The sequence below is a fragment of the Oncorhynchus nerka genome, linkage group LG16, assembly GCF_034236695.1.
Source record: "Oncorhynchus nerka isolate Pitt River linkage group LG16, Oner_Uvic_2.0, whole genome shotgun sequence".
Taxonomy (NCBI): Eukaryota; Metazoa; Chordata; class Actinopteri; order Salmoniformes; family Salmonidae; genus Oncorhynchus; species Oncorhynchus nerka.
The window spans coordinates 26,646,649-26,667,323 of NC_088411.1; the positions used below are offsets into that span (position 1 = coordinate 26,646,649).

Genomic DNA, 20,675 nt, shown 5'->3' on the forward strand with positions numbered 1-20,675 from the left:
CACTGAACTCTGTCTGCAAAGTAATTGGTGAACCAGGCAAGGCAGTCATCCGAAAAACCGAGGCTACTGAGTCTGCCGATAAGAATATGGTGATTGACCGAGTCGAAAGCCTTGGCAAGGTCGATGAAGACGGCTGCACAGTACTGTCTTTTATCGATGGCGGTTATGATATCGTTTAGTACCTTGAGCGTGGCTGAGGTGCACCCGTGACCGGCTCGGAAACCAGATTGCACAGCGGAGAAGGTACGGTGGGATTCGAGATGGTCAGTGACCTGTTTGTTGACTTGGCTTTCGAAGACCTTAGATAGGCAGGGCAGGATGGATATAGGTCTGTAACAGTTTGGGTCCAGGGTGTCTCCCCCTTTGAAGAGGGGGATGACTGCGGCAGCTTTCCAGTCCTTGGGGATCTCAGACGATATGAAAGAGAGGTTGAACAGGCTGGTAATAGGGGTTGCGACAATGGCGGCGGATAGTTTCAGAAATAAAGGGTCCAGATTGTCATGCCCAGCTGATTTGTACGGGTCCAGGTTTTGCAGCTCTTTCAGAACATCTGCTATCTGGATTTGGGTAAAGGAGAACCTGGAGAGACTTGGGCGAGTAGCTGCGGGGGGGGCGGAGCTGTTGGCCGAGATATATACAGTGCCTTGCGAAAGTATTCGGCCCCCTTAAGTTAATACTTTGTAGCGCCACCTTTTGCTGCGATTACAGCTGTAAGTCGCTTGGGGTATGTCTCTATCAGTTTTGAACATCGAGAGACTGAAATTTTTTCCCATTCCTCCTTGCAAAACAGCTCGAGCTCAGTGAGGTTGGATGGAGAGCATTTGTGAACAGTAGTTCTCCGTTCTTTCCACAGATTCTCGATTGGATTCAGGTCTGGACTTTGACTTGGCCATTCTAACACCTGGATATGTTTATTTTTGAACCATTCCATTGTAGAATTTGCTGATGTTGTGGATCATTGTCTTGTTGGAAGACAAATCTCCGTCCCAGTCTCAGGTCTTTTGCAGACTCCATCAGGTTTTCTTCCAGAATGGTCCTGTATTTGGCTCCATCCATCTTCCCATCAATTTTAACCATCTTCCCTGTCCCTGCTGAAGAAAAGCAGGCCCAAACCATGATGCTGCCACCACCATGTTTGACAGTGGGGATGGTGTGTTCAGGGTGATGACCTGTGTTGCTTTTACGCCAAACATAACGTTTTGCATTGTTGCCAAAAAGTTCAATTTTGGTTTCATCTGACCAGAGCACCTTCTTCCACATGTTTGGTGTGTCTCCCAGGTGGCTTGTGGCAAACTTTAAACAACACTTTTTATGGATATCTTTAAGAAATGGCTTTCTTCTTGCCACTCTTCCATAAAGGCCAGATTTGTGCAATATACGACTGATTGTTGTCCTATGGACAGAGTCTCCCACCTCAGCTGTAGATCTCTGCAGTTCATCCAGAGTGATCATGGGCCTCTTGGCTGCATCTCTGATCAGTCTTCTCCTTGTATGAGCTGAAAGTTTAGAGGGACGGCCAGGTCTTGGTAGATTTGCAGTGGTCTGATACTCCTTCCATTTCAATATTATAGCTTGCACAGTGCTCCTTGGGGATGTTTAAAGCTTGGGAAATCTTTTTGTATCCAAATCCGGCTTTAAACTTCTTCACAACAGTATCTCGGACCTGCCTGGTGTGTTCCTGGTGTGACCTCTGAGACTATCACAGTGCGGGTGCATTTATACGGAGACTTGATTACACACAGGTGGATTGTATTTATGATCATTAGTCATTTAGGTCAACATTGGATCATTCAGAGATCCAACTTCTGGAGAGAGTTTGCTGCACTGAAAGTAAAGGGGCTGAATAATTTTGCACGCCCAATTTTTCAGTTTTTGATTTGTTAAAAAAGTTTGAAATATCCAATAAATGTCGTACCACTTCATGATTGTGTCCCACTTGTTGTCGATTCTTCACAAAAAAATACAGTTTTATATCTTTATGTTTGAAGCCTGAAATGTGGCAAAAGGTCGCAAAGTTCAAGGGGGCCGAATACTTTCGCAAGGCACTGTATATCACTGCTCAAAAAAATAAAGGGAACACTAAAATAACACATCCTAGATCTGAATGAATTAAATATTAAATACTTTTTTCTTTACATAGTTGAATGTGCTGACAACAAAATCACACAAAAATTATCAATGGAAATCAAATTTATCAACCCATGGAGGTCTGGATTTGGAGTCACACTCAAAACTAAAGTGGAAAACCACACTACAGGCTGATCCAACTTTGATATAATGTCCTTAAAACAAGTCAAAATGAGGCTCAGTAGTGTGTGTGGCCTCCACGTGCCTGTATGACCTCCCTACAACGCCTGGGCATGCTCCTGATGAGGTGGCGGATGGTCTCCTGAGGGATCTCCTCCCAGACCTGGACTAAAGCATCCGCCAACTCCTGGACAGTCTGTGGTGCAACGTGGCGTTGGAGGATGGAGCGAGACATGATGTCCCAGATGTGCTCAATTGGATTCAGGTCTGGGAAACGGGCGGGCCAGTCCATAGCATCAATGCTTTCCTCTTGCAGGAACTGCTGACACACTCCAGCCACATGAGGTCTAGCATTGTCTTGCATTAGGAGGAACCCAGGGCCAACCGCACCAGCATATGGTCTCACAAGGGGTCTGAGGATCTCATCTCGGTACCTAATGGCAGTCAGGTTACCTCTGGCGAGCACATGGAGGGCTGTGCGGCCCCTCAAAGAAATGCCACCCCACACCATGACTGACCCACCGCCAAACCGGTCATGCTGGAGGATGTTGCAGGCAGCAGAATGTTCTCCACGGCGTCTCCAGACTCTGTCACATGTGCTCAGTGTGAACCTGCTTTCATCTGTGAAGAGCACAGTGCGCCAGTGGCGAATTTGCCAATCTTGGTGTTCTCTGGCAAATGAAAAACGTCCTGCACTGTGTTGGGCTGTAAGCACAACCCCCACCTGTGGACATCCGGCCCTCATACCACCCTCATGGAGTCTGTTTCTGACTGTTTGAGCAGACACATGCACATTTGTGGCCTGCTGGAGGTCATTTTGCAGCTGGCAGTGCTCCTCCTGCTCCTCCTTCCACAAAGGCGGAGGTAGCGGTCCTGCTGCTGGGTTGTTGCCCTCCTACGGCCTCCTCCACGTCTCCTGGTAGCGCCTCCATGCTCTGGACACTACGCTGACAGACACAGCAAACCTTCTTGCCACAGCTCGCATTGATGTGCCATCCTGGATGAGCTGCACTACCAGAGCCACTTGTGTGGGTTGTAGACTCGGTCTCATGCTACCACTAGAGTGAAAGCACCGCCAGCATTCAAAAGTCACCAAAACATCAGCCAGGAAGCATAGGAACTGAGAAGTGGTCTGTGGACACCACCTGCAGAACCACTCCTTTATTGGGGGTGTCTTGCTAATTGCCTATAATTTCCACCTTTATTCCATTTGCACAACAGCATGTGAAATGTATTGTCAATCAGTGTTGCTTCCTAAGTGGACAGTTTGATTTCACAGAAGTGTGATTGACAACATTGTGTTGTTTAAGTGTTCCCTTTAGAAGTTTTGAGCAGTATATATATATATATATATATATATATATATATATATATATATATATATATATATATATATATATATATATATATATATATATATATATATATATATATATATATATATATATATATATATATATATATATATATACACACACATACACACACACCTGTTCCGAAAGGCCCCCCAGAGTCTGCAACACCACTAAGCAAGGGGCACCACCAAGCAAGCGGCACCATGAAGACCAAGGAGCCCTCCAAACAAGTCAGGGACAAAGTTGTGGAGAAGTACAGATCAGGGCAGGGTTATAAAAAATATCCGAAACATTGAACATCCCACTGAGCACCATTAAATCAATTATTAAAAAATAGAAAGAATACGGCACCACAACAAACCTGCCAAGATAGGGCCGAACTGACGGACCAGGCAAGGAAGGCATTAATCAGAGAGGAAACTAAGAGACCAAAGATAACCCTGAAGGAGCTGCGTAGCTCCACAGCGGAGATGGGAGTATCTGTCCATAGGACCAATTTAAGCCTTACACTTCACATCGCTGGGCTTTATGGAAGAGTGGCCAGAAAAAAGCCATTGCTTGAAGAAAAAAAATAAGCAAACACGTTTGGTGTTTGGCAAAAGGCATGTGGGAGACATATGGAAGAAGGTACTCTGGTCAGATGAGACTAAAATTGAGATTTTTGGCCATCAAGGAAAACGTTATGTCTGGCACAAACCCAACACCTTATCACCCCGAGAACATCATCCCCACAGTGAAGCATGGTAGTAGTAGCATTATGATGTGGGTATGTTTTTCCCCATCGGCAGGGACTGGGAAACTGGTCAGAATTGAAGGAATGATGGATGGCACTAAATACAGGGAAATTCTTGAGGGAAACCTTTTTCAGTCTTCCAGATATTTGAGACTGGGACGTAGGTTCACCTTCCAGCATGACAATGACCCTAAAGCATACTGCTAAAGCAACACCCGAGTGGTTTAAGGGGAAACATTTACATTGCCAAGTCAAAGCCCAGACCTCAATCCAATTGAGAATATGTTGTATGACTTAAAGATTGTTGTACACCAGCAGAAACCATCCAACTTGAAGGAGCTGGAGAAGTTTTAGTCCTAAATATTTCTACACACTACCCTCTGTAGCCCCTTACGGTCAAATGCCAAGCAGTTGCCATACCAAGCGGTGATGCAGCCAGTTAAGATGCTGTCAGTGATGCAGCTCTAGAACTTTTTGAGGATCTGACGGCCCATGCCAAATCTTTTCAGTGCCCTCCTCACTACCTTGTTGGTGTGTTTGGACCATGATAGGTCCTTAGTGATGTGGACACGGGGAATTTTAAGCTCACTACAGCCACGTCAATGTGAATGGGGCGTGCTCGGCCCCCGTTTCCTGTAGTCCACGATCAGCTCCTTTGTCTTGCTGACGTTGAAGGAGAGGCTGTTGTCCTGGAACCACACTGACAGGTCTCTAACCTTCTCCCTATAGGCCAGGAATGGGCAACTTTGATGGAGGTGGGGACCACAAAAAAATCTGAACTCCTCATGACATGCAGCATCCTTTGCATACCCACATCCATACCCCCCACCCCTTACATTGCAAGCAAAACATTTTAGCGGCCCCCTTCTTGACAGCAGAGATACGTTTTTTTGTGTTTTAGTGGTAATTTCATGAACGTCTACACACTTTTCCATGCGGCGTAGAGAAAATGTTGCAGTTTTAAAGCAAGTTTGCTGCAATTCTGCACATTATGCCATGGGGTGGAGAGAAGATTTTCCAATTTTATAACTCATTTCTTGCAATTGTACTCCATTTGCCATAGGGCAGAGAGGAAAATGAGCTGTAAATTTCTGAAAATTCTACACATTTTGCCATACAGTAGGGTGGAGAGAAATATTTGCAGTTTTTTAATACGATATCTGAGTGAGTAACAATAACAAAATTAATGTGGGCCCCCCGGCCGGTAATTTGACCAGGATTACTAAATTTAGATAGCTAGACTAATTTACCAATCTAAAAAAAATTATCGATCAAGTGTATATTGTGTATTCTACTATTGTAACTTGCAACAGTAAGTTAAGACCCCAATTTAGTTTTTATGGGGGGCTTGATCTGAGGGCCTTCAAAAGGGGGACCAATTGCCCACCCCTGCTATATATATATATGCGGTCTTATTGTCTTTGGTGATCAGGTCTACCACCGTTGTGTCGTCTGCAAACTTAATGGCCTGCGCGGCCACCTAGTCATGGGTGAACAGAGAGTAACGGAGGGGACTAAGTACACATCCCTGAGGGGCCCCCGTGTTGAGGGTCAGCTTGTCGGATGTGTTGTTGCCTAGGCGGCCCATCAGGAAGTCTAGGATCTAGTTGCAGAGGGATACTATATGTCACACATTGGCCTCAAGTATGCTGGAATGCATAAGTGCACCAGCTGTTTTTGGTTTGTGTGTGTGAGTTGAAAGATGAAATGGGGAGAGTGAGTATATTTGAAAGACAGTCCGAGAGGTATCATCTTTGTGACTTCACATAGCCCTGTCTGTCTGTGTGGCAGGCAGCATCAGTGGCTCTCTCAGCCCTGCGGCCCAGTGGCCAGTGCTTTTATCCAGAGGAACAACCTCTCTTCCTCCCTCTCTCTCTTTCAATCTCTCCCTTTCTGTACTGGCCTTGCCTGGGCTCCCCTCCGTCAGCCCAGCGCTGGTACCACACAGAGCAGATGGCATCAGGAGTTGATCACAAAGAGAGGAGCCCACACAAAGAGGTGGTACTGAGAGGGATGAGTTGGGCACAGCCCCCGCGACCCTCCAGCTCCCATCTCCTGTCGCGTTTAAACACACTCTTTGTTTTCCTCCATTCAATGGCCACTGCTTCTGTAGAAGGTTTTTGATTCCTGACCATTAGAGCTGCGGCTGTGTTTTATGTTACAGAATGGTGTTGATTTGTGTGACGCTGAGGTGGGTTGAATGGCAACAACCCTCTATGTTAGCGTAGGGGGCACAGGTAGGGGGCACAGGTTGGGCTCTGACAGAGGCCCTCCAGTTTGGAATGGGGCGGGGAGGTGGGGGTGCAGTGCGTCATGATGTGGGTGTAAGTCACAATACAGGTGTTACAAGCTCGTTTCGCAGTGGGAGAAACTATATTATTTCTGTCTTTGGTCTCGCTCCCGCAATCTTTCACTCAGTAGCTTACTCGATGTGGCTATTGTGCTAATTGTTTATCTTATCGTGCCTTTTCAATGAATGAAATGGGATGTTTGTATAGATGGAGTAAAATTGTTACAGTTTTACATAACCCATAGTGGATTCCTATTATTTCCGAACCCAACGAAAATAAATAACATGATAAAAGGGCAAATGCATTTTCATTAGATAGAGTTGCAATTAATATCAAAATTTAAAATGAACAGGCTTATTTATGCATGAGGTCGTCAACACTATCACCTTTTTGTTGAAATGAGACCACAGACATCCATACAGAAATTCTCTCCGCTTACAAGAAAGTGATCATCGGTGTCCTTTAACCCCATCGGTACTGAGACCCCAGCCAAAAAAAAAAAAAAAAAATTGTTTTTTTAAAAGTGGCTTTTAATTTGACTTTCACTTACAGTGGCTTGCGAAAGTATTCACCCCTTTGGCATTTTTCCTATTTTGTTGCCTTACAACCTGGAATTAAAATGGATTTTGGGGTGGTTTGTATCATTCTATTTGCACAACATGCCTACCACTTTGAAGATGCAAAATATTTTTTCTTGGGAAACAAACAAGAAATAAGACACAAAAAAACCAGAACACTTGAGCGTGCATAACTATTCACCCCCCCCCTAAAGTCAATACTTTGTAGAGCCACCTTTTGCAGCAATTACAGCTGTAAGTCTCTGGGGGTATGTCTCTATAAGCTTGGCACATCTAGCCACTGGGATTTTTGCCCATTCTTCAAGGCAAAACTGCTCCAGCTCCTTCAAGTTGGATGGGTTCTGCTGGTATACAACAATCTTTAAGTCATACAACAGATTCTCAATTGAATTGAGGTCTGGGCTTTGACTAGGCCATTCCAAGACATGTAAATGTTTCCCGTTAAACCACTCGAGTGTTGCTTTAGCAATATGCTTAGGGTCATTGTCCTGCTGGAAGGTGAACCTCCGTCCCAGTCTTAAATCTCTGGAACACTGAAACAGGTTTCTCTCCAGAATTTCCATGTATTTAGCACCATCCATCATTGTTTCAAATCTGACCAGTTTCCCAGTCCCTGCCGATGAAAAACATACCCACAGCATGCTGTTGCCACCACCATGCTTCACTGTGGGGATGTTATCCTCGGGGTGATGAGAGGTGTTGGGTTTGTGCCAGAAATAGCTTTTTCCTTGATGTCCAAAAAGCTCAATCTAACCAAAGTACCTTCTTCCATATGTTTGGGGAGTCTCCCACATGCTTTTTGGCTAACACCAAACGTGTTTGCTTATTTTTTTCTTCAAGCAATGGCTTTTTCTGGCCACTCTTCCATAAAGCCCAGCTCTGGCTTAAAGTGGTTCTATGGACAGATAGTCCAGTCCAATCTCCACTGTGGAGCTTTGCAGCTCCTTCAGGGTTATCTTTGGTCTCTTTGTTGCCTCTGATTAATGCCCTCTTGCCTGGTCCATGAGTTTTGGTGGTCGGCCCTCTCTTGGCAGGTTTGTTTGCCCTATTTTTTTGTACTGACTCTCTTGCACCGGCTCTATGCACACTGACTGGACTTTACCCACACATACTACACTGACACTCCAGCACACACACGCATATTGATGCCACACACGCTGCTGCTACTCTGTTTATTATCTATCCTGATTGCTTAGTCACTTTTACCCCAACCTACATGTACATATTACCTTAACTACCTCGTACACCTGCACATTGACTCGGTACCGGTACTCCTTGTATATAGCCTCGTTATTCTATTATGTTACTATTTCATCTTTGTATTTTGCACATTTTTCTTTAACTCTGCATTGTTAGGAAAGGGTTCGTAAGTAAGCATTTCACAGTACCATCTACTCTTGTTGTATTCAGCGCATGTGACAAGGAAAATGTTGAGTAAAATGGATTTAAAAATGGCAAAACTTGCATCACATAACTTGCTTGCTCTTTAGTAAACCTTTAGGATCTGATGCATAATATTGCATATTTATAACATATTCTGAGGAATTTCAACTGTGGGGTTAGAGTGTAACCGTTAGATGTACACTAACAACAAAATCATGTAAATAATTGAACTAAATAAGTGTATTCTAGCTGTATTTAAAGAGTATTTAGCGAATATCTGTACCTGTAACAACCAGATTCTGTCTACCTGCACCACATGATAGAAGAGAGATATTGACCAGGGAGTAAATGGAAGGAAGAGTGTGCCTGTGTCTTGGTGAGAGAAGGGAAGCAGGGATGGTAACCCATCTTCCAGAAACAGTAAGTAGGGCACTCTCTCTGGACAGAGTTGGCCCGAGCGGGAACAGTTGCACCCGACAGATTTGCCTCCATTTTGCCTGAGGACTCTCAGCGTTCTATTATGTACCACCCGGCAACATGAAGAGATGGAGGAATGAGGAATGGAGAGACGGTGGCATAGAAACACAGGAAAGGGACTGTTGCCCTATCTGCGGAGGAAGAGTGGTACTGTTCATTGATACTTTGTCACTAGAAAATGCATGTGTTTGGTCAAAAGAAAGTCTGGGCCTGAATGGAGGCTGCCTGCAATGAAATGCTTCCTAAAAATGTATTTTAAACATTTAAAGAATTAAAGTAAGTATGGTTATGTCAGCACCAATTTCAAGACGTGTGTGTTAATTACAATGTATATGTTTTATAGATACACTCTGAAATGTAAGATATGGCTGTGATTGGAATTTCCTTGCTCGATTCTGAAAGAATAGCCAATTATTTTGTGATGAGAAAAAAAAAAGCATCGTCACCAAACCCCATAAAATACCATTATCAATATACTCCATCTGCATTCAGTGACCAGTACATAAGTCAAATAATACAAGGAAAATGGAAATATTAATCTTCCATTTCTATGTGTGGTTATACTGTAGCACCTATAAACAGTTGACTTGACATGAGGCACATCCTAAAACCTGACTCAATATCCCAACAAATAGCTGTGATGCCCTCTGTACCTTCCTCGCAAAGGTTATAAAAAGAGGGGGGAGAGACACGTTCTCTGGAGCAGGTTGGTCTCTGTACCTTGACACGTGAGAGGGCCGGGCTGGCCGAGGCACGGTGGCAGGGAGAGGGGCACCCAACAGCGAGGCGAGAAGACACGGCAAGGTCTCATCCCAGGCCAATGGGCACACCACTGTCAACATCATGACACTCTGCGGTTCCCCTGCACACTCCCGCCTGGCCGCCAGCCTTCCCAGCTGCCCTATCCGTTACTGTCTGATTAGTTCTGCTAAGCAGCCCCTCCCCTGCCAGCCTTGCCGCCATCTGCTACCGAACAAGATGGCTGCCGCCCAGCTCCCGCTCAGTGCCTGCCCTCCTACCTGGCAGCGCCGGCGCCTGCGCTTACCCCAAAGTGCTAACACAGGTTCTCTCGGCTGGCAGCAGGCTCAGCGGACGAGATTTCATTACTACTACTTTGACAAGAGCGAGGCCTGTGTGCCACTGGCTCTTTTATCCTGCCTCTGATTGTACAACCACCTCCCACTGACTTGGTTTGCAGCAGTTTGATTCTCCACATAAATCTCCCTCTGGCATCTAGCTGCATCTGCTCACTATTTTATTCATTTTCAGATTCCCACCCTTTCAGGGCCTGTTTCCCCCTCTCTGCACTAACAGGAGAGAGAGCGAGAGTGAAAAACAGAAATAGGGAGGGTAGAGAAGCGTGTCGTGTTTAATGGGATTTTGAGATCAAATGATAAACTTTTGATCCCAGGCACAGTGGTGGTCGCAGCTTTGTTTCTGTAGCCCAAATGGTTCCCTGATGCTGTGTGGGTGAAAGGCCACATGAAGGAGAGGGGGGACTCTCAGACAGTTCATAGTGTATCGAAGGTGTCTGTCATATCAATTGCCACATCCAACTCAATGGAAAAGGTCATTGAAAATATCAGAACCAAACCGAGCCAGCGAATGAATGTCCTTGCAATGCCTGTGGGTTCAAATGTCTGTATGTTATTCTCACTACTGTAGCGTTAATTTGAACAGGACCCAGGTACAGTCAGCCATCTGAAATAGGTGAATACTATCGCTATGTCTGTGGCAGACTGGCAGCAAAGGAACAGAATGGTCAAGGTACACGGAACCACACAGTCACGTAGTTGCCTCATCAATTCATCCACACAAACACTGATCTACCAAGTGAACTGGCCAGATGACCATTCCTTCTTTGGGAGTATTGTGATGTATCTAGAATGTTCTGTCCATCCGTTCACCACAAACAGATGGAAGGCTTGTCTGGGTTTGCTTTGACAGAGGCATCATTAGTATTTGGGAGTTTGATGTGTATGTCTACGCCTGCAGGTTCCTCCTTCGAGCAGGGACATGCTTATCAATCTATCCAAACTTTGGGCCCCACATTGCCAACGACAGTTCTCAAACACCATCATTAAAATGGATGCAGAATTTCATGTGGATGAAATGTGGATGAAAGCCTATTTCCCTTCCAAGCCTCAGTATAGAGCATTGCCACCAAACACAAAGTGGACATTTTGAGGTTTTGAATATCTGGCAAGTGATGGGAATGAAAGAATGCTGTTTAATTTTTAGGCATGTTTTTTTGTTTCGCCCTATTGGGTCCCCTGAGTAGAGCAGAGGAGGGAAGGGGAGAGGGAGGGGAACGACAAAAAGACAGGAGCAAACAAACCAACAAACAATGGGACTAAAGCCCGGGCTCAAAGGCGTCAGAAGGAGCTGAACAGAGTGGGGGGGATTAGGACATATCCTCGGCTGCCCAACGCACAGCTGGCTGATGATCCAATGCTGGAGCTGACGGGGGGCTCATTTTCAGTGCCATCCGCCACAGGGCCTGGGGGGTGCTCTGTGTGTGTGTGTGTGTGGGGGGGGAAGAAGAGAGCTCCCAAAAAACAAACAAAAGGCAAAAAGTGCTTCATGTCCCCCCCCCATTTCAAGGGGAGCTGTGATCATTCGGCCCGTGAGATGAAGACACACAAAAAGCATGAATCAAAGGCCCGTCTCAGAAGCCTGGTCACACAGATGCCTGCCTTCCAGCCCCCTCTTCCCCTGGAAGTGACACAGAGAGGGCGTCCCCCTCTACAAAGGCCCCGTACCTCCCAAAGTGAACAGCGGGGGCGCCGCACTGACTGACACTCACAGAGACCACCCCCGAAAGGGATTTAGATGGATTTGTGTCTGTAGTGTGGTAGAGTTTGCGTTAGGGGAGAAAGAGAGAGCGGCCTGTTAGATTGGCCTGAAGGAGGAGTGTGGCCATGGACAGATGTCTGCTGCATCTGTGCTCCGTTGCTGGCCCTCTCTCGCCAACCTCCCCCTGTAGTTCACATAAACACCCCCTGCCTAACAAAAAGCCCTCCACTGCCAACGGCTGGCTGCACTGGTCACTGGCTCACTTAAAGGGCCAGTTCAATGAAAAGCAACAATGTTGAATGTTGTTCTTCCTCATAAGAAGAGTAGAATGGAGGCTTTCGTTGCCTTCTGTGTTCTGTGTTTAGGCCTCTCCTTGAGCAGACTAGTGAGCCACAGTAAGGCCAGACTGGAGAATACCAACCATCCTTCTTGTTCAGGTCATCTCAGCTTTTACAACAGAAGGAAGGAGCTAACAGGAAACTCTGATAGATGGAGCACAGTTTTAACGTACTTCTCGCTAGATCACAGAAGCTTGCTGTATGACAGAGGAAAGCACCAGAGGTCTCAGTGCACCACAGTACAGTAGTCAGAAAGACACACATGGTGGAGCATCACGTCCATCTCCACAGCTGTCTGGATTAAACAAGCCCACTTAAAGACAGATCAGAGCTCCACAGCGTCGGACAGGGGATGAGACCACGGTTCACTCTGTACCACTCTGTCTCTCCTCTGCATGGCAGCGGGGCACATCTGTGCCTGGCTCTGATCTAACACCTCGGCCGGGGGTGAGGAGGTGGCGGGAGGAGGAGACTGAACTGAGCGGCTGGCAGGCCATCGGAAGAAGAGAGAGGCGCTGATCCTACCCGCCGTGTGCTGGGCGGACGGGCACAGGGCACAGGCAGGTGCCAGCAGGGCCAATCTGCCGCTGACCGCCAGCCGACCCAGTGCCACACGGAGGAGAAACAAAGGAAGCAGAAACTGTCGGCTGCTGCTATCCACTGCTACACGCCATTTTGAGCTAACGAAAAGACTTGTAAATCTTCTAGTCTATTGTAAAGAGGATGGAATGTAGCATACTGTATGTAGGTGGAGCTGGAACGATGAGCAAATGTGCCAAAAATAATTTATGGTGGTCCAAGGCAAGTTGCATTTAAAAAACTAGATGTCACGATGACAGCAGCTGCTAGAATATTCCAAAATATTTTTAACACATTTTTGTATTAACTTGTAAATTGGCTTATAGTTTTTGAAATGCAGAAATAGAAAGAACAAGAACATACTGTAGCTACAGCCTGATTCCTTTTATGAGCTGGTAAAACATCTAGACACTGTGTGTGTCATTGTCAATGTAAGACAAACATCAGTTGCTATTGAAACAGGTTTATTTTTATCAACATCATCGATAGATTGCTACACATTATGAATGAAGCATATCCCTTCCATACTGCTATCTCTGTCCCCGTCCCTATCCCTGTCCCTACTGCTATCTCTGTCCCCGTCCCTATCCCTGTCCCTACTGCTATCTCTGTCCCCGTCCCTATCCCTGTCCCTACTGCCATCTCTGTCCCCGTCCCTACTGCTATCTCTGTCCCCGTCCCTACTGCTATCTCTGTCCCCGTCCCTACCTCTGTCCCTACTGCTATCCCTGTCCCCAGTCTCTGTCCATACTGCTATCCCTATCCCTACTGCTATCTCTGTCCCCGTCCCTACCTCTGTCCCTACTGCTATCCCTGTCCCCAGTCTCTGTCCCTACTGCTATCTCTGTCCCCGTCCCTACCTCTGTCCCTACTGCTATCCCTGTCCCCAGTCTCTGTCCATACTGCTATCTCTGTCCCCGTCCCTACCTCTGTCCATACTGCTATCCCTGTCCCCAGTCTCTGTCCCTACTGCTATTCCTATCCCTGTCCCTACCTCTGTCCCTACTGCTATCCCTGTCCCCCGTCTCTGTCCCTACTGCTATTCCTATCCCTGTCCCTACCTCTGTCCCTACTGCTATCCCTGTCCCCGTCCCTACCTCTGTCCCTACTGCTATCCCTGTCCCCGTCCCTACCTCTGTCCCTACTGCTATCCCTGTCCCCGTCCCTACCTCTGTCCCTATTCCTATCCCTGTCCCCAGTCTCTGTCCCTACTGCTATGTCTGTCCCCGTCCCTACCTCTGTCCCTACTGCTATTCCTATCCCTGTCCCTACCTCTGTCCCTACTGCTATCCCTGTCCCCGTCTCTGTCCTTACTGCTATCCCTGTCCCTGTCCCTACCTCTGTCCATACTGCTATCCCTGTCCATACTGCTATCCCTGTCCCAGTCTCTGTCCATACTGCTATCCCTGTCCCTGCTGCTATCCCTGTCCCCAGTCTCTGTCCCTGCTGCTATCCCTGTCCCCAGTCTCTGTCCCTGCTGCTATCCCTGTCCCCCATCTCTGTCCCTGCTGCTATCCCTGTCCCCCATCTCTGTCCCTGCTGTTATCCCTGTCCCCCATCTCTGTCCCTGCTGCTATCCCTGTCCCCAGTCTCTGTCCCTGCTGCTATCCCTGTCCCCAGTCTCTGTCCCTGCTGCTATCCCTGTCCCCCATCTCTGTCCCTGCGGTTATCCCTGTCCCCAGTCTGTCCCTGCTGCTATCCCTGTCCCCCGTCTCTGTCCCTGCTGCTATCCCTGTCCCCCATCTCTGTCCCTGCTGCTATCCCTGTCCCCAGTCTCTGTCCCTGCTGTTATCCCTGTCCCCCGTCTGTCCCTGCTGCTATCCCCGTCCCCCGTCTTTGTCCCTACTGCTATCCCTGTCCCTACCTCTGTCCATACTGCTATCCCCGTCCCCGTCCCTACCTCTGTCCATACTGCTATCCCCGTCCCTACCGCTGTCCATACTGCTATCCCTGTCCCCCGTCTCTGGCCATACTGCTATCCCTGTCCCCCGTCTCTGTCCCTACTGCTATCCCTGTCCCCGTCTCTGTCCATACTGCTATCCCTGTCCCCGTCCCTACTGCTATCCCTGTCCCCAGTCTCTGTCCATACTGCTATCCCTGTCCCCCGTCTCTGTCCATACTGCTATCCCTGTCCCCCGTCTCTGTCCATACTGCTATCCCTGTCCCCAGTCTCTGTCCATACTGCTATCCCTGTCCCCAGTCTCTGTCCATACTGCTATCCCTGTCCCCCGTCTCTGTCCATACTGCTATCCCTGTCCCCAGTCTCTGTCCATACTGCTATCCCTGTCCCCCGTCTCTGTCCATACTGCTATCCCTGTCCCCCGTCTCTGTCCATACTGCTATCCCTGTCCCCAGTCTCTGTCCATACTGCTATTCCTGTCCCCAGTCTGTCCATACTGCTATCCCTGTCCCCCGTCTCTGTCCATACTGCTATCCCTGTCCCCCGTCTGTCCTTACTGCTATCCCTGTCCCCACCTCTGTCCAAACTGCTATCCCTGTCCCCGTCTCTGTCCATACTGCTATCCCTGTCCCCAGTCTCTGTCCCTGCTGCTATCCCTGTCCCCCGTCTTTGTCCTTACTGCTATCCCTGTCCCTACCTCTGTCCATACTGCTATCCCTGTCGCCGTCCCTACCTCTGTCCATACTGCTATCCCTGTCCCCGTCCATACTGCTATCCCTGTCCCCCGTCTCTGTCCATACTACTATCCCTGTCCCCCCGTCTCTGTCCCTACTGCTATCCCTGTCCCCAGTCTCTGTCCCTACTGCTATCCCTGTCCCCCGTCTCTGTCCCTACTGCTATCCCTGTCCCCCGTCTCTACCTCTGTCCATACTGCTATCCCTGTCCCCCGTCTGTCCCTACCTCTGTCCATAATGCTATCCCTGTCCCTACCTCTGTCCATAATGCTATTCCTGTCCCTACCTCTGTCCATAATGCTATCCCTGTCCCCGTTTTTGTCCATACTGCTATCCCTGTCCCCCGTCTGTCCCTACCTCTGTCCATACTGCTATCCCTGTCCCCAGTCTGTCCCTACCTCTGTCCATAATGCTATCCCTGTCCCCAGTCTCCATCCCTACCTCTGTCCATACCGCTATCCCTGTCCCTACCTCCGTCCATACGGCTATCCCTGTCCCCTGTCTCGGTCCCTACCCCAAGCCCCTGTCCCCTGGCACATAAGGAGAAACGGAGGTCTGTATGAGAGGAGACAGCAGCCGGTCTGAGTGAGTTTAATATAAGGTACGGTGCTTCCTGACTGTGGAGCTGGCGCAGACTGGTGCCCGGGCTGGGCGCTGAGGGGCTGAGCACTGGCGCAGTGGCGGGCGGCAGCGGAACAGAACAGGGCAGTGTGGCGCGGGCACGGTGGTGTTGTGGCATGTATAATAGGATTAGGGGTTACCTGGTGAGGTGCAGTTGGTGCTCAGCTCGGCCCAGCCGCTCCGTCAGGCTCAGAGCCTCCGCCTGCAGTCGGCCCGCGTCCCTCTGGGCCTGGTCCAAACGCTGCCGGCAGACGCTCAGCTCCACACCCAGCTTCTCCACTTCCTGCCCCCAGCGAGAGAGAGACGGAGGGAGTTATATGCAATACATCACCCGCGTCCTTTTTCGCTATAATATTTGCCTGTAAATAATAGAGGCAACACCATGCAACCTCAAATATGCTACGTTCTCCAACCTGAAAAAATGAATAATATTCCCATGTTTTCAACATGACAAATATGGATGAATAATAAATCAATCTCATAAAAGAACAGACATACTGAGACTCAGAGTTGCTTGAGAGGGGCTGCCCATCTTTTACACAAATACCTGAGAAAAGTACATTTTCTAAAACGTTCCTGCATAAAAAGTGACACCAGCACAGTCAATAAAAAGATTGTGGCTTTTTTCACTATCCCTGCCATGCCCGGCCTCCTCACCTGTTCAGTCATCTGAAGCTGTCGTGTTGTCTTGGAGCTGCAGTCTCGGAGCTCCCTCTCTGCCTCCTCTCTCTTCAGCTGAACCTGGCTGAGGCGGTAACGCAGCTCCCCACACACCTGGACACACAGGAGACAGGACAGGATAAGGGGTCACAGTAGAAATTGACATTGTGTCTGCTTCTAGTTGTGTTCTACTATAGCCCTTTCATTAGAATCAGAATAACCTTACCAAATACATTTGCATATACAGGAATTTGACATATAGTACTAAATTTTGTTGGTCAGTAATAATAAACAGAATTAAGATGTAAATAAAGCTCAATGCACAATCTTCATTCAGAATCAGTAGCTAATGATTGGTTGTAATGACATACCCCTAAATGCACTCAACTGCAAGCCATGACACCCGCCATCTCAGTTTGTTCAGAAATTGTTTCGGTAGTTAGAAACAGATATTAGCATTCCTGTAACAATATTTTTTTTAAATGTAATTTGATCTCTGAAAAATTAAGCTAATTGATTACACCCAAATTGGCCATTATAATTTATAATATTCATATAATATTATCCATTTTGGACCAAACTTTTTATAACAATCAGTAAGAGGTGATGAATCCAAAGAAACTGTCAAAAGCCACCTACAGACCCCCCACACCAACCAGTGTACAGTATCAGTTCTCTAGTTCACCCAAAAGCCACCTACAGACCCCCCACACCAACCAGTGTACAGTATCAGTTCTCTAGTTCACCCAAAAGCCACCTACAGACCCCCACACCAACCAGTGTACAGTATCAGTTCTCTAGTTCACCCAAAAGCCACCTACAGACCCCCACACCAACCAGTGTGCAGTATCAGTTCTCTAGTTCACCCAAAAGCCACCTACAGACCCCCACACCAACCAGTGTACAGTATCAGTTCTCTAGTTCACCCAAAAGCCACCTACAGAGCCCCACACCAACCAGTGTACAGTATCAGTTCTCTAGTTCACCCAAAAGCCACCTACAGACCCCCCACACCAACCAGTGTACAGTATCAGTTCTCTAGTTCACCCAAAAGCCACCTACAGACCCCCAACACCAACCAGTGTACAGTATCAGTTCTCTAGTTCACCCAAAAGCCACCTACAGACCCCCACACCAACCAGTGTACAGTATCAGTTCTCTAGTCCACCCAAAAGCCACCTACAGAGCCCCACACCAACCAGTGTACAGTATCAGTTCTCTAGTTCACCCAAAAGCCACCTACAGACCCCCCACACCAACCAGTGTACAGTATCAGTTCTCTAGTTCACCCAAAAGCCACCTACAGACCCCCACACCAACCAGTGTACAGTATCAGTTCTCTAGTTCACCCAAAAGCCACCTACAGACCCCCACACCAACCAGTGTGCAGTATCAGTTCTCTAGTTCACCCAAAAGCCACCTACAGACCCCCACACCAACCAGTGTACAGTATCAGTTCTCTAGTTCACCCAAAAGCCACCTACAGAGCCCCACACCAACCAGTGTACAGTATCAGTTCTCTAGTTCACCCAAAAGCCACCTACAGACCCCCCACACCAACCAGTGTACAGTATCAGTTCTCTAGTTCACCCAAAAGCCACCTACAGACCCCCACACCAACCAGTGTACAGTATCAGTTCTCTAGTTCACCCAAAAGCCACCTACAGACCCCCACACCAACCAGTGTACAGTATCAGTTCTCTAGTCCACCCAAAAGCCACCTACAGAGCCCCACACCAACCAGTGTACAGTATCAGTTCTCTAGTTCACCCAAAAGCCACCTACAGACCCCCACACCAACCAGTGTACAGTATCAGTTCTCTAGTTCACCCAAAAGCCACCTACAGACCCCCACACCAACCAGTGTACAGTATCAGTTCTCTAGTTCACCCAAAAGCCACCTACAGACCCCCACACCAACCAGTGTACAGTATCAGTTCTCTAGTTCACCCAAAAGCCACCTACAGACCCCCACCAACCAGTGTACAGTATCAGTTCTCTAGTTCACCCAAAAGCCACCTACAGACCCCCACACCAACCAGTGTACAGTATCAGTTCTCTAGTTCACCCAAAAGCCACCTACAGACCCCACACCAACCAGTGTGCAGTATCAGTTCTCTAGTTCACCCAAAAGCCACCTACAGACCCCCACACCAACCAGTGTACAGTATCAGTTCTCTAGTTCACCCAAAAGCCACCTACAGAGCCCCACACCAACCAGTGTACAGTATCAGTTCTCTAGTTCACCCAAAAGCCACCTACAGACCCCCCACACCAACCAGTGTACAGTATCAGTTCTCTAGTTCACCCAAAAGCCACCTACAGACCCCCACACCAACCAGTGTACAGTATCAGTTCTCTAGTTCACCCAAAAGCCACCTACAGACCCCCACACCAACCAGTGTACAGTATCAGTTCTCTAGTCCACCCAAAAGCCACCTACAGAGCCCCACACCAACCAGTGTACAGTATCAGTTCTCTAGTTCACCCAAAAGCCACCTACAGACCCCCCACACCAACCAGTGTACAGTATCAGTTCTCTAGTTCACCCAAAAGCCACCTACAGACCCCCACACCAACCAGTGTACAGTATCAGTTCTCTAGTTCACCCAAAAGCCACCTACAGACCCCCACACCAACCAGTGTACAGTATCAGTTCTCTAGTTCACCCAAAAGTCACCTACAGACCCCACACCAACCAGTGTACAGTATCAGTTCTCTAGTTCACCCAAAAGCCACCTACAGACCCCACACCAACCAGTGTACAGTATCAGTTCTCTAGTTCACCCAAAAGCCACCTACAGACCCCCACACCAACCAGTGTACAGTATCAGTTCTCTAGTTCACCCAAAAGCCACCTACAGACCCCCACACCAACCAGTGTACAGTATCAGTTCTCTAGTTCACCCAAAAGCCACCTACAGACCCCCACACCAACCAGTGTACAGTATCAGTTCTCTAGTTCACCCAAAAGTCACCTACAGACCCCCACACCAACCAGTGTACAGTATCAGTTCTCTAGTTCACCCAAAAGCCACCTACAGACCCCCCACACCAACCAGTGTACAGTATCAGTTCTCTAGTTCACCCAAAAGCCACCTACAGACCCCCACACCAACCAGTGTACAGTATCAGTTCTCTAGTTCACCCAAAAGCCACCTACAGACCCCCACACCAACCAGTGTACAGTATCAGTTCTCTAGTTCACCCAAATGACATTGGGTTCCTTACCCTGTAAGCAGCCTATTGACAAGATGACTGCAGCCCATGGTTTGGTTTTATAGGCCACTGTTTCATCAATGTATACAAATGACATTTTACTTTATCTGAAACAGAACAGTCTCTGTCATTTATTTGACTAATGTTTGACACATGGTGCTGTATCAGGATTCAAAGTGAATTGGGAGAAAACTGAAATAATTCCCATTTGTAATCATGACAAATCAAGCTTATAAAGTAGATTTCAGTGGAAATGGACAAAGACATGAAATACCTGGGTCTATTAATACCATGCAATCTGGAGGCATATAAAATAAAATGACTCTCCTTTCATAGATAGGATTGAATTTGATGTTCAGACAGAAATAGGGAGAGTTCTCTATCTTAGGTAGGGTCAACATAATCAAAATTAATATATTAGGTTGATGTATTTATTCCAGGCCATTTTCAATTCCATCCAACTGTTTAAATAAAATAAATGGTCTGCTCTTCCAACTTTATTTGGAATGGAAAGCCCTTAAGAGTCAAATGGACTGTTCTCTACTTAAACCATAAAGCTAGAGTACCTCATATGAAGATGTATTATTGGGCTGCACAACTGTGCTCACTTAAACAATGGACAGAAAACTATCCTTGTGCATGGAGGTGTATTGAAGCCTAAAATATAATACCTTATGATCTAAAATATATATTCACTACTTCAGGTCCAAGGCATGGAAGAAAAAAATCTGACAATCCAATGATTCTCAATCCCATTCGTGTTT

General features: G+C 47.4%; 1 protein-coding gene across 1 annotated transcript in view; it reads right to left on the reverse strand.

Moving 5' to 3' along the window:
• The window catches only part of sdccag8 (SHH signaling and ciliogenesis regulator sdccag8), a 65,386-nt gene that overhangs the window by 31,416 nt on the left and 13,295 nt on the right, over nucleotides 1-20,675 (reverse strand). The window contains exons 12-13 of the mRNA XM_029685307.2: nucleotides 16,690-16,806; nucleotides 16,173-16,315 (exon numbers count right to left, since the gene is read on the reverse strand). Of these exons, the coding sequence (XP_029541167.1) occupies nucleotides 16,173-16,315; nucleotides 16,690-16,806 (260 nt within the window). The remainder of the gene's footprint in view (nucleotides 1-16,172; nucleotides 16,316-16,689; nucleotides 16,807-20,675) is intronic.